Source organism: Mauremys mutica, chromosome 10, assembly GCF_020497125.1.
Source record: "Mauremys mutica isolate MM-2020 ecotype Southern chromosome 10, ASM2049712v1, whole genome shotgun sequence".
Taxonomy (NCBI): Eukaryota; Metazoa; Chordata; order Testudines; family Geoemydidae; genus Mauremys; species Mauremys mutica.
The window spans coordinates 12,861,448-12,876,449 of NC_059081.1; the positions used below are offsets into that span (position 1 = coordinate 12,861,448).

At 41.7% G+C, this 15,002-nt stretch overlaps 1 protein-coding gene across 6 annotated transcripts in view; it reads left to right on the forward strand.

The window, feature by feature from the left end:
• The window catches only part of LOC123378359 (TGF-beta receptor type-2-like), a 148,159-nt gene that overhangs the window by 85,357 nt on the left and 47,800 nt on the right, over positions 1-15,002 (forward strand). For 2 of the 6 annotated variants that reach the window (XM_045032019.1, XM_045032020.1), the window contains exon 1: positions 3,812-4,039. The exons of 3 other annotated variants lie outside the window; for them this stretch is intronic. In XM_045032019.1, coding sequence (XP_044887954.1) covers positions 3,988-4,039 — 52 coding nt within the window. In that variant the 5' untranslated portion in view covers positions 3,812-3,987. Of the gene's footprint in view, positions 1-3,811; positions 4,040-15,002 lie in introns of those variants that run through there. One more of the 6 variants, XM_045032017.1, reaches the window with a different exon arrangement.

Genomic DNA, 15,002 nt, shown 5'->3' on the forward strand with positions numbered 1-15,002 from the left:
CAATTTTTTTTATTGCCAGGTTCCTTAGTTCCACCAAGGCTGAATCTGGCCCTTTGTTTAACTACACAATGCATTGTTTCAGGTGGCTGAAGTCTGATTTTGGTTCTCCAGTAAAATGTCTTTCAGTCTCTAAGTGAGAACTTAGGAAAAACTACTCCCACAATGCAATTTAAAATTATCCCGCAGAAATCTTTTTGACTGAGCTCAAAATCCAGCCTTCAGTATGTCCTGAGTTATGAGGTTGTCCAGACCTCTAATAGAGGAACAGGGGAGTTTACACCAAAAGGCATAAACAAGTCAACAATTTAAAAAAAACACCATTTATCTCCTCCTCCTCCTCCTCCTCAATGTCTTGTTCCAAAGTTCATTGTGTTCTGTCACTGAAGCAAAGCACTGGAATATAAATGAAAGGCCAAATCCTGAAGCTGTTACTCACTTCTTACTCATTCCTTAGCCAGGCAAAGCGCCCAGTAAGTTTGGGGGTTTTTTTCTTGCATAAAGTCTGAAAAATAAGGGAGGACTTCAGCACTGAGCTATTTGTGAGGCAGAGGCCTGGTCTAGTGGTTTGAGCAGAGAGCCAAAAAAGTACTGCGCCGTAAGCCTGGCTCTGAAACCAATTCGCTCCATGTCCTTGGGAGAGTAACTTAATCTCCCTTTCTCAGTTTCCTCATCTGAAAAATATATGTAACACATTGTGCTTGTCTACAGAGCGAGTTCGTGCATGGCAAGCCCTGGTGGGAACCTACAGCACACCAACTGAACATTCACTCCCGGCTTGTGTGCTCACAGCTCCAGAGTTGCCATGCACGATCATGCTGTGTAGACAAGCCCTGATTGACAATAAATAGCCTCAGCTCAGCAGACAAATATCAAATGTAGGTTATTGGAGGACTTCATCTAAGCTTATTAAAACAAAAATCTGAAAGCAGACAGAAGTGTCCAGGCCACGCACACTCTGGAGCAATGCAGGCTGTGGGAGGTTTGCCTACAGAGAAGCTCAGTAGCGCTGGCCACTTATAAACCGCACTGTGCCACGGGCTAGGGAAGCTCTGATTAAAGCAGCATTAGAAATGGTCAGGGCAGCCCTAGGAGAGGGCCGAGCCAGCTGGATGTTGCTTTGAGTCAACATTTCTTCCAGACAACCTCCACTGGCAGCGATATTACAGAACCTCAACTGGATCTTAATGATACCATCCCACAGGAGAACCTGCTGCCCTGCATCCAGGGTGAGCATCCCCCGTTTCCAGCTCAGGTGGGTGAATTTGACCCAGGAATCTTTTCCTCAAATTATATTGCATGGGCATATCGTTATGTATTTTCTTGCATTCCACACTCTTGCCCTTTAATGTTCCATCTATCTCCTATTTTTAGTTTTCAGTGAAGATGAATGCAGACTGTAAAACCTGGATCTTGGCTGGGAATGCTCCTAAACATAGTAGCATTCACAGTAAGGTTTGTTTTGGCTCATAAAAAGTTAGGGATTATTTGGATCCACATGTAGGTTCAGATTTCAAACATGCCTGTAGTTTGTGGCTATTTTGATCTAGGCCTTTAGTTCAGGGCTATCACTAGTTTTCTAGCTTCTGATCATTAAAAAATCCCATTGCTGAAATTTTGCTGTACTCAGAGCTACTGACTGTACAGAGACCTTGTCTTGTCAGTGTCCACCACTGTTTAAAGTTCCTTTGGGCTCCTGCTGGGGACTTCGCTTCTCTCCAAGTTTTCCTTCTCCGCAGGAGATTCTTCCTGGTTTTAAAGCGTTTTAAACATCCATCATGAATAATCTGTGACATTTCCAACAAAAGCCTGCCTGCTTCTGACTTCCACACACACAAAAAAACACACAATGCTCAAGCCTGGAAACCGAAGGGCCAAACAGAAATGAACTGTGGACCTTTTGAAGTGCACTAATTCCGAAATGAGAAGGAGTCAGTGATCTGCTCAAAGAACCCCTGGTTAAAAATTCAGTATTTCAATATATAGATTGGACAATAATTCATTTTAAAAGAGTTATTAAACATTTGCTAATACTTAGACATACAGGGCCAGAGCCTCAGCTGGTGTAAATCAGCATAGCTCAGTTGTAATGAAAACTATACCAGTTTACACCAGCTGACAATCTGACTCAGTTTACTCTTAGGCAGGATCATATTCTCCAGTTTGCATTTCTTAGGAAAGTTCTCGACTGTTGTAGATCTCTACATATTTAGACACTGCCCCTAAGCAAAGAATTCTAAACATTTCAGCCTCCAGTTCAAAACTTCCCTCCTTATTCCACAGATTTTAATGGCAGAAGGGATCATTATGGTTATCTAGTCTGACTTCCTGCATAACACAGGCCATACAATTTCACCCAGTAATTCCTGAATCAAAGCCATAACTGTTGGTTAAATCAACCGCCGAGCACTCTCCCGTCAACTCCGGTACTCTACCGGAGCGAGAGGCGTAGCTGGAGTCGACGGGGGAGTGTCAGCTGTCGCCACACCGCAGTGAAGACACTGCGGTGAGTAGATCTAAGTACATAGCTGAAGTTGTGTAACTTAGATTGATTTCCCTCCCCCTGCCCCCCCCAGTGTAGACCAGACCTCAGTGTAAGACAAGAGACAATAGATGGATACAAACAGATGGGAGAGTACAAGGAAACAAAGAGACACTACTGGTCATCATGACAGCCAATGGTCTCAGCAAAGCAGCAGCCTCATCATTGTCCAGGGTTTTGTAGACATCACGGCAAAGTAGGGATGCTAGCTAGGATGGGGATAGATTGTGATGGGCCTTGAACGTGAAGATAAGTATAAGGACCTGAAGTTTCATTTCTTATTGAAGCTAAACTCGGCTATATATCATCAGCAACACACAGAGTTTAATAAACTGTAAAATGAGTAAGTGAAAAATCATAGCTTTACAGTATATATACATAGTACTAAGTATATATCCAGAAATTTCTGGATGTATCACCTAGCAATAACTGCGGAAAACAAGCCTCAAATTAGAGTAACTTTTTGGCTGTAAAAGAATGGATATCATCACTTCTTTCTCTGTCATGGTAAATTACTCTGGTCACTACTTTAGCATATTTGTGTTTCAGGGGATAGAAGACAGAACTGGAAGTCAGGACACAAGTTTTATTCCCATTTTTCTCACAGACTGCTTGTGTTAATAACTGGGGCAAGCCAGTTCTTTTCTAGGTACCAGTTTCCCCATCTGTAAAGTGGGGAGAATATTGCTTACAAACCTTTGAAGAACAGTTTGAGATCTTGGGAAGAAAAACACTGCGTAAATACTAAGCATTATTATTTTAGTTTCTAATTCAGGAAAGCATTTTAATATGTGCTTAACTCCCACTGAATCAATGGAATTTAAAGATATGCTTAAAGTTAAGCATGCGCTGAAGTGCCCTTTCTGAAGAGGTATGTTGTCCTGAACCCTGCAATTAAGCATTTTTAAACAAATAATTTTACAAATGTATTGACAAAAGTAGAGTTAAGGTGAGAAAAGTGGTAAATTAGCAATTCTCAATGTACTGAACTGCCACAGTCTGGGTTTTATTCTAATGAAAGGAGTGTGTTGTAGTAAACATAACATTTTGATTAGATGCCTGCAATAGAAGTGAAGTGCTCTTCAAAGATCCTTGGACAATATGGAGTTTGAAGCAGCTGAATATTGTCATCAGAAAATCAAACTCTGCTCTCAGAGCCAGAGCTCTTCCCCCCAGGCTCCCCCCCCTCCACCACCACCCATATTTGTATATAGTCAGAGAGGAGAGTCAGGCTTAGTTTGTTCATAAACTCCAGTTCCTGGGCGGACCCCACACACAGCTGGATTTGAAACAGCTGGATCCGCCTTCCTTGCAAGTTTAGCCAGGAGCCTCACAAGCCTGGGAGCTTTGGGTTAGGAGCAAAATAATCCCAGACTGGCTGCACTGGTGGAGGATGAATTGATCAAAACTGTGGAGCTGGGTTTCCAGTTGCTGGCAGGATCCAGAAAATGGGTTACTGGAAGAGGCTGGGTCTGATTTCCCTACTGCTGCTGTCCTTCTGTGAGTAGAAAAAAGTTTCTGGTAGGCAATGTTAAGCAACATATTCAGAGAGTTCATTTATTTTTTCCTTTCTCCAGCAGATAGATAATCATTGATTTCTACCCTAATGGCCATTAGCTAGAGGGTTTGAAATAGCTGAGATTTTAGTACAATACTGTAGCAGTAACACTGGCTTGGAAATCAGCAGTATAATTCTCTTCTAACAAATGGTTAACGTTTGACTTGCATGTAAGTTTCTGCATGCACTCTGAGCTGCTCAGAGATGTCAGTGTTTACCGTACAAAAAAAAAATATATATATATAGGTCAATGTTTCTTCTTGGAAGGTTTTATTTTATTCAAACACAATAAAAGCAACTGAGATGTATGGTTGAATGATTTGACTTCAGCTGTGTCCAGATGCTGAGATGTTTGCAGCATAGAATTTTTTTTTAAATCAGCCCCAGTTTTATGTGCAGGATTAATCAAACTATTAAAGAAACAGGGTGGGGAGACTCTGCAGCAACATCTGGTTATTCAGCAAACCATTCCAGCACTTATGTAAAGATTTCTTTGTAATAAATACTCTGGTTGGGATTCTATAACACTCTTAATACTGCAGATAAACTCCCTACATCAGGATTTGAAAATATACCTCTCTATGCTCTAAATTCTCTTGTTTAAATCTTAATGATAGCTTCAAGATGAGGAATAGATCTGTATATAAATGGGTGTTATATACACATCCAGTAAGTAAGTATGCATGTCTCTCTGTATATGCAGTACCTATACATATGTATACATACACATCTATTTATAGTGTATGTTTATAGATTCATGCAAACACTGGAACTTTCTTATGGTGAAATCTTTTTAAACACAGATTAGTTTTGCTCAATGTGTAAATTTCACTGTGACTGGAATTGCTCTTTTCTCAATGCAGTGAAGCACTGGGATTTTTATTTCACTTTGTTCACATCCAAGTGAAATGATTGTGGGGATCTCTCTCCACATTCACTTTTAGTGGGTCCCAGTGTCTACAGAAAAGGGAATGAAATATGACAGACAGAGAACTTGTGTGCCTTCAAATATGACATCATTGCAACTAATGAATCATAGAGAGCCAAACCAGGGAATTGAGTATATATAGTTAGAGTAAGATTTTCAAAGAGTTGCACAAAATTTTACTGGTGATACTAACAATAAGCTGGCAGATAAAACCCTAACTATTGCTGTAATGTAGAGGGGACAGGATGTTACACTGGAAAGTGACTATGAAAATAAATAATTTTTTTTAGTAGAACTAACTGAAGTACTACAAGGTGGTATTTTAATCACAGTATTGGATTATTGTTGGTAAGAAAGGAAACCTCTAATTATCCTTGAGAAATGCCCAATTTTAAAGTTATTTAATTCTTGGTTTTCCTCTATAAAAGGCAAATTTTTAATCTGAAAAGAGTCAAAACAAAAGATATCGCCATTACTAAATTAATCTGAAAGGTTAAGAGGCTGATATGTCGACAAAGTTAATGTTATTCAATTAATTTTGAGTGTTTAAATATATAGTGTCTCAGAGGAAAAAGCCAGAATCTCTTTTACTGGATTTAGTTCAACAATGCTATTTTTAAAGTGCTACCTCCTGTTCTATGATGCATACAGTTAAGATCAGCTGCACAGTAATGCTGAGATTTTAAAAAGAATTTAAGGAAATTAGTGCCCAAATCCCATTGTTCTTAATTGGAATCGGGCACCTAACACCCTTAGACTCCTTTGAAACTCCCAGCCCAAAGTACCAAAATATTTTAAAACAAGTATTTGATCCCACCTAAAGCAACAAATTCCCAAAACCATGTTGATTAATTGTAAAAGGGCATCTGGATTAACTGTTTAGTGGCAACTGGAAAGTAACTCCTCTCAGCATAAATGACACATTCTTAATCATATAATAAAGAAAATGGGCTGGATTCCATCTCAATTACCAGAGTAATCCCATGAATTTCAGTCTTTATCATCACAAAATAATAGAAATGTAGGGCTGGAAGGGGTGTCAAGAGGGTTATGTAGTAAAGACATTACTATGGATTTACACTGGAGCTGTTGAGAACCATATTTAGTGCAATATCAGCTTCTAAAATGTCCTTTTCATATTACTTTCTTCAGTCACATGGCTGAATGGTCACCAGATAATGTAACTGAATATTTTAATCTGTATGTGATAAAAGCAAAGACTGTAGTTTAATGTACAGTTAAGAATGTAATAGAGGATTTCCATAATTCTCACTAGTAAGTTACACAAAGACACACAAGATTCTGTTAAAAAAAAATTATCCTTAATATTTTTTCCTTGTTGTGGCTGCTTTTTTGAAGAGTAAGTAGGGTTTTTAAAGCTGAATGTGAAGACAGGAAACTTCTCAGTGGCATCCCAGCAAAATTTGATACTTGATTACATTATTAACTTATGGAGCTCTAGTTCTGGAAAGCTAAGAATCTTTTTGAACATGGAGTGCGGGTTGTGTCCAGTTCTGGAATCCAGATTTTTAAAGGAACATTGACAGAGTTGAAAGGGCTCAGAAAAGAGCTACAAGAATGATTCAAGGTCTGAAGAACCTGCCTTACAGTGGGAGACTAAAGAAGATCCATCTATTTAGTTTATCCAAGAGACAGTTAAGAGGTGACTTAATCAGTCTGTAATGGAAAGAAAAATTCTGATAGTAAAGGGCTCTTTAATCCAGCAGAAAGCCATAATGAGATCCACTTGCTAGAAACTGAAACTACACAAATTCAAAGAGAAATAAAGCACAGATTTTTTAAATTAAGGGTAATTACCCATTGGAACAACTTTACCTAGGGACGTGGTGAATGCTCTTGAATTGTAAGATTGGATCTCTTTCTTCAAGGTATGCTCTAGCTCAACCAAAAGTTATGGGCTTGATGCAGGAATTACTGGATGAAATTCTAATGCCTGTGTTATACAGGAGGTCAGAATAGTTTATCATAATGGTTCCTTCTGATCTTAAAAATCTATGAATCTGTTCTTGGAAATATGTAACTGGTGTAGTGACATCTCTCTGCATTTGCAGTTGGGCATCTGAGTGCCCAAGGAGGGAATCAAGCTCAAGAAGTCCAGCAGGGGAGGTGAGCCTCACCAAGAGAAAACCAAACCGAGCTAATAGGTATACTTGGATCTCACCTACAGCAAACTGAGCCCAAGGATTCCAGAGGATGCGCATGATCATACTTGGAATATCTGCACAATATATAGTGAATGCTCTCTCATGTGGGCAGAGCTTATTTTGTGTCTGGAGCTCGGAAGAGTATCACTGCTTCAGCCGGTTCAACTCAAGGATAATATTTTGGTTGCCCTTGGCTCCAAGTAAGGGCACTGTCATCTGGGTAGCTGTCATCAGGGTTTTAGCAACAGTCCGGGGCTATTAGATCCTTGGGAAGGGGGTTTCTAGAAGGATGTTGGGTACCAGATTAAAGAGTGTGTGGTGCCTCAAGGGGGCAAAGTAGTCGGTACACCCTGAGTGCACCCTTTAGTCCCCTCCCCCAGAAGCTGATTTGCAGGGAAACCCAGAGTACCACACTTACACTAATGGGAGTGACATGATTTGTTAATAAGACACACACATGGACAAGGGAAAGCCACAGGTGTGGGCAGCCCACCCTGGAGGGCTTTGTATAAACTCACAAGGGGTAAGAATCAGAAAATAGATTATTGTAAAAAAAGGCTGACTGCCTTTACTGCATTAGGTAATTGTAGGCTAAAAGTATAATCCCCAAGACCCAACCTTCACCCCCAAACACCCCACCGAATGGATCTCCCTTATGCAAAACTAACTCCAATGCACATTTTGGGTTAGCTAAGAATGCTGACTAGTCAATGGCAAGAAAATATTCAGTCATAAGTGCTCAAAATTGGTCTGTTTGTTGGTGGGGATAAGAGACTCCAGTAATGGGGCAGGGTACAAGATGCACAATGTTCTCTCGGGAACTGCTGCCTCTCTGCATGAGGGTGATGTGAGAGCCTCACCCTCACACATCCTAAAGTGTAGTAGGGGGCTACCTAGATCCACTTGTGGTGAGTCTCTCCTCCCCTGGTCTCTGAAGTTCTCACAAGCTGTAAACAGGGATCTTAGGTTCATTGTGGCAGCAGCAAGGACTGGTACTTGCAGAGGATAAGATGGGAGCTCTGGCTATGCCTACAGTGCCCCCATGTGATTCTCCCAACTTCGGGGCTGTTTATCTTCAGCCTTTCAGACTGCCTCCCTTTGGGGAAATGGTCACATTTGCAAGGGTAGCTGAATTTATGACCCCTCTTCTGGTCTCTTGAGTGCATCCTGTCCGGTCTCAGGCCTTGGGCCTTTATGAATGGGAGAATTGTAGGATTATATCCCAAGAGACGTAGACTGTCCCTAGGCTACAATACCTCATGGATTAGCTGTGCTCACCCAGAAAGACTAACTGGGTTTGGGCACCTGAGGTTCTTCACCTCAGGAGTCTGGATTACAGTGACCCAAAACAGCCCTCCTATAACAAAGTATTGCTTAATCTTAACAGTAAGGCCAAAACCTGGCACAAGAGAAGGTTTATGAAACAACAAAAGGTCTACAAGCATGTCTATCTTGCCCCAGACCCCTAACTTCTGAGGGTCTAAGTCTCATTCTGTTCCTCTTAACTCTCCTTCCCCTCTCCTTGAGGGACTGTCTTTTAAAATCCAGCCAAGTCCTTTGTTCTCAATTTAACAGGCCTTTTTTATTCTACTGCCCAAAAAACAATCTGGTGATCTCAGAAGGGTGGTGGTGGTAGACTTTTGGAGCGAAGGCACTTGCATTGTACCTCAACTGTTGGGAGCTGTATGGCTAGCTGAACCCATTGTTCCCTTTCCTGCTTACATGCAGCCAGCCTCTTCTTGAACGAACCCCACATTTTCATGTGGTAAACCCTCTTACAACAAGCAGCCAAACATATAGAATATAGAGTATTCATAAATTACCACAGGCAGCTCCAAAGCTGTCACAGAAACATCCCTAGTATTTGTTCAGAGATCTCTGGTGACCTATCCCAGGCTCCTCAGGCTGCTTTCTGAAGAGGAGGGGCTCTTGTTTCTATGGCAGTTGGAGCCAAAACCAGGCTTTGGAGACAATTTCTGTCCTGGATTCACTGTTGCAAGTTTACATGGCAACCCTTTCCCACAGCTCTGCAGGGAAACACTAGCAGGATGCACAGATGCCCGAAACACACACAAGACAGGACAGGGACGATCATATTGTGAAGAGTAGCCCAATCTACTCGTGGTGGCATCTCATTTTGATGCCATACGTGAGTGGGCCTTGGGTTGTAAGTGGAGCTCAGGAGAGGAACCACTTTATTTTGTAAAACAGGTTGAGACCTACATTTATGAATTAGCATTATAATACCTTAATATATTTAGCAGTAATAGTATTCCCTGCCTTAGCATGACCTGTAGATGTATCCATTGTACTGGCCCACTTCAACCACTACTTTGAAAAGAGTAGATGGGGACAGACTCTATGCATATTAAGGCACAAAAGAAGGCAAAAGAGGGATTCAAATGGTTATTCATGGATTTTTTTTTTAAAGGTGGGAGATCAAAACAGAACCCACCCACACATTTTACTAATAAAGAGAAGGTGGTATAGTTTGAAAGGAGATTCTATGAGGCATGGCTACCCAGGTGCGTAGTTGGTGCACATTTCTCATTTAAATACTTGTGCTGTGGGGTATGTGGGACGGGGGCGGAAGGGGAGTATATTGTTTTGGTTTTGGCACATGTCAATTTGTTTACATGTTTTGCAACGGGAGGTGTTCCTCTTACAAGGATTTGACTTTTATTTTATTTTTTTCTATTACATTAATAGCCAGAAATGCCCAAGAGCAAATTAGCACCATCAAAACGTTCAGTGATTCCCCCTTCAATCTGATAATGGATTAAAGGACCAATCAATGGTTTCTGCCCATAGTTAGCTTTGTGTCTGTGGGGGAGAAAAATAGTTGATTCTTTGGGCAACTTCTGCCTCCTTGTAAAGGAAACCAAATACAGATGTTATGAAAAAGCTGAATGAGAGCTAGGTTATAACAACAGCTCTGAGGTAAGCAAATAAAAGGAATAGGAACCTATTCAACACTTCAGAAGGCTGAGCACAATCTTGAAGCTGCATGGCCAGATTCATGGGTCCAACCAGGTTATGATTGGCTCAGGAACAAATAGGGACAGGGGCAGGTGGTTCTAACTCTTCTTTATGTTCTTCTCCCCCTCGTGCTGGGACAAGACACAGACTGTTTCAGCCTTTGGTATAACTTAGAGCAGCCTCAGGGCTGCTCTAAATTACTCTGACAGTAATGGTTCTCTGGAGCTGTTCCAACAGGCCCAGGATTACTGGAGTGCAATTTGCTCTGCTCACCATCCCTTATGCCTGCAGAATTCCCCCTAATTGTAGGGCAGGGAGCAGGTGGCATATTACTGGTTATGTTAGCTTTATGCCACTCAGAAATTTCCCCTGCTTTTCCAGCTATTTTATGCTGCCTGAGCAGTGCAACACAACCAGAAGGTGGAACAGGGATCTAGATTTGAAGCCGGATGGTCACAACTAAAGCGATTGTTTTTATTATTTTCTGTGAAAAAGTTTGACAAAAATGAAGTTTTTCATTTTTGTCGAAAATTTTTATGGAATTTCTCAGGTTTACATAAAAATAAAACCCCAATAAAAGTTTTAAGACTTTGGACAACCAAAAACTGGGGGAAAAATTGTTGTCAAAATTTCCATTTAATACAGAAGTCATTCTTTTGTTTAAAACGTTCAGATAACTCTAGTTACAACACGTGTAAATTTTATCAGTGCCTTATCAAAGAGAAAGTCCTTAACGTATTTACTCCTCAGATTCACTGATTATTAAATAAGCAATCACTGGCTTAATTTTTTTTTAAAAAGGGGACTCTTGAAGTGTTCCTGTATTCTGAAGTAATGCCAGCGTCTATTGTCTACCCTGATTGATATAGTTTTTGTAAGCTACATGAAGCTCCACCAGTTGTCTAGTTTGTTTCTCTGAAGATGTTTTTCTCCCTCCTTGCAATGATTCATCTTCATCACGTTTGCTTTCAATCTGGTCCTTTATGGATTTGTATTGTAATTTGGAATAAAATGAATGCACCCCACTGTGGACTGTCATGTTTTATTAGATGTGCAACATCCCACATCTTCATAAAAAAGAAGTACCCACAGTACATTAAGCATAGCTCAGCAAACTACCCTGATGGGGACTGAGATGAAATCATCAGTGTCCATGACTTGGAACGGCCTGTGAACTACACCAGCTTGCTTCTCTGTTTACATCAAAAGGTTCAGTGCCAAATGCAAGAGAAACAAAAATAAGTTTAAAGAATAAAACTTACCTCTAGAAAAGACCAGCACTTATTAGGGACAATAGACCAGTCAACCGCCAATGGCATCATCAAATCTATGTGCACCAAGAGAAGATCGTTGGACCCAGACTATGGGCTGAAGTCCCCCATAAACTCTTCAGGGCCTTGAAGGATTGGGCTAGTGGGTCATAACTGGCTCAGCCTTGCTATTCTGCATTTCCCTGAATGCAGGGGAAACAATCCTGATCCTGCCTGCCTCTGTCCAGAGGGAGAGGATTAACCCTTTCCTCACCAGTCTCCAGAAAGGATCCAAAAGCCCCATCACAGGCATGTTTCTGTTCTTCAAATGGTCCTTCTACTTAGCATAGACAACATCAGTTCATACTGTCAACTGCTGATAGCTGTTTGCCTTTCAGAAGATCAGACATGTGAGCACTCACAGGTCTTGTATCCACCAGTGCAGGCTCTGCTCCAAACAACTGCACTCAAGAGGATTTACCCCTGCATGCAGTTATTGCACTGCAGCCATCAGTAGTGTTTAGCATCCCTGTGATAAGCCCTGAACATGCCTAACAAGCTAAACTACAGCTGATTTATGCTGGAGCAACTGCATCTTGTCTTGTGGGAAATTAATTTATCCAGCTGTATACTGCAATCTTCCATTTTACAGCAAGCTGACAGTCATTGCCTACCTGGATGCTGGCAGTTTTAAAATGCACCTTAATTGAAATGTTATTCTTGACAAGACAGAATTGTGTATAATCAGATTTAAACATCTTTTTATCATTTTACACAGTGCACAATTTGCACCTATTAATAAGAACAGACTGCACTAAAGATCCTAGCTACAGTGCCAGTTCTGGCAGCTGCTGCATTTCACTTCACTTTTCCACTCCCCTCTATGTTGTCGAGAGAGACCTCTGCTGCAATGAGACCTCTGCTAAAACACTTGGGCTGGGACTTTCCATGGGCCTAAAGGAGTCTGTATCTTATTGAATTTCACTTGCCCTCTTGTGCCTGGGGCAATGTGGCAAAGTCTCGTACCTCTGATTGTGGAGGACGAGGCTCAGTTTTCCTCTCTCGGAGTAGTTTAGTGCTCCAGCTAAAACAAAAACTCCACCTTCTTCTGGAGTGCACAAAAAGCAATCCACCAACAGTAGCTTCATCAGCCAGTCTTCGTCCCACTCTCCCCCTCTTGGCTGCCCACTGAAGGCTTGTATCAACCTTCCTTCAGGATCTTGTCCTGAGAAACAGATCGAGGGTTTGGTTAGGTCTTTTCCCCTTGGTCCAGGGAAGTGAAAAAAACTTCTACCTGTCTTTGCACAGTCTCATGCAGGGCCACCAGCCTCCCTCGAGGATGCGTCAATCCTCACCCCTCTGCCAGATTCTGACAGCAATACCTTCTGGCAGTCTCTGAGAGTTCATGGAGAGCTCCTGCCCTTCCTCCTGTTTCAGCACCAGACCTGAGGCTGTAAGTGACAAAGCAGCCATCTGCTCCACCGTCAAACTATTCTCTCTCTCTCTCTTTCCTAGGCACTTATATGGCCCCGTCATGGTAGTAACCAACTCACAATCGGCAATGTATTTATCCTCACAACACCCCTTGAGGTAGGGAAGTGCTATTACAAATGGGGAACTAAGGTACAGAGAGACGAAGTGACATCTCCAAAGTCTCTGCTTCACTTTCGCCAGGTCTTGTTTTATCCAAACCAGTAATATTTGAGTTGCGGGTGAGGGTGCATAAGAGGTTCTAGTTTGGACTCATCTCATTAACTCTCTGTAGCTACTGGTGTGTGCTTGCACATAACAAATGGGATGGTTTTAAGAGCAATAATGCACAATACCTGGGACAAAAAGGTTACTGAGATTTTGACAGTGCTTTTGTCACTTCAGCCAGTATTTCACAAACCAGGTAGCTTTACTCTGTATTTTGCATTCAGGGTGGAAAATGTGCGTGCTTGCTTTAAAGAGATTGTACCACCAAAATGAATGTATACCTTGGCTGTTTATCATATATCTGTAACCCATTTCCTCCCCTTCCTAGTGCTCTTTATATCCTCATTTGTCAGTCAGTTGCAGCGCATAAGCTTCAGTCCTGCAACTTTGTATGTGCATGGGATTACGAACACGGACAACGTTATTCATGTGAAGAAATGCTTGCAGTACCAGGACCTTAAGACTGTACATTCTTTAAAAAAAACCACACACGATTCAAGTTTCATCAAAGTGCCTACGATACCTCTGGGCTCTATAAAACTAATAATAATAATAATGTGCAAAGGGCAGCATTCTACATAGATATTGCTTTAAAAACTTCTGTTTTATTTTAATCATTTTAATAAAATAAAAACGCACCTGCATTTGCACATGCAGAGCAAATCCCTGTGTCCGAACCAGTCAGCAATCTGCAAGAAATCAGGACACGAAAATAAAGATTTGTTTATGTCTTTGCCTGCTGGTTATTTTACACTAAGAGAATTTAAAAGCCAGCATCCCAAGTTAAAAGACACTGATTCAATTGTCCTTTTGACTAAGTCATTTTTTCCATGTTTCAAATGTCCCAAATTTAGTCAAACCATTCCATGAGAGATAACAGGGTCCTTCGTCTTACAATAGGAAGTGATAATACATCCAGATACTACCAATACATGGGTGATTAATTCAGTTCTTTCCAAATCATAGATCCATGGAATAGACCCATCCACAGAAGCAAGAGCAATGGATCCTGTGGGAATTCAGTTCTTGTTATGTCTTTAATTTGTCAACAGGCATCTTTCCAGAATTGCTGGAAAATACTCTAGGACATTCCCACCATATGTGCAGGAAGGTAACTTTCGGGTTGCATTCCCTCCAACGCACGTTCAATCCAGTTTTGTATATTTGTTCTAGGCTTGCCTGTTTGTAAAACACCATCAGTGGAGGAGTGAGAGGTCCTGTTCCATATATCCTCATCAGCACTATCCCCCATGGCACAGAAGGCCTCAGCTTGGAAAGAATTTGTTTAACAAAACTCTTGTTTAGTGATATACCCACTGGAGCATGTTTCAGGGATAACTCGCTGAGCAGGAGCTGGGTTGCTAAAACAAATAACTGTTGCAGAACAGGGACCAGATTATGAGCTGCACCTCTGAGTGACATAGCCTGGGGCGTGGGGGGGAACACAGCAGTGGCTATGTGCCACCTTTCTGTCCCCAGTTCAGGGCTTTTATGGTGGCTGGGGTGACCGCTGCTCACAGTTCCACATGTAGCAATCACATAGTCCAGAATAGCCAGAGTGTGGTGTTCTCTGGCCACACCCCTCCCAATATGCCCCTTCCTATCTTTGCCATGCACCTACTTCTGCCATGCACCTACACCAGGGGTTGCGAGACAGGGTATGTCATGGGGATTCTACTCACTGCTGGGGCGCCCCCTTATGGCTGTGTCCTGGGATTAGCTCTGCTCAGGCTGATGCTCACGTCCGTCTCTCGCTCGCGTCATAGCCCTTTTCTAGGAGTCGCAGTGCTTCCTCTCTGTCACTTGGCCCTTTGTCTTCATGGCCTGGCTCTCCGGCCAGGTCACTATATAGTTTTCCCCTTCCAGGATAACAAAGTCTCACTGG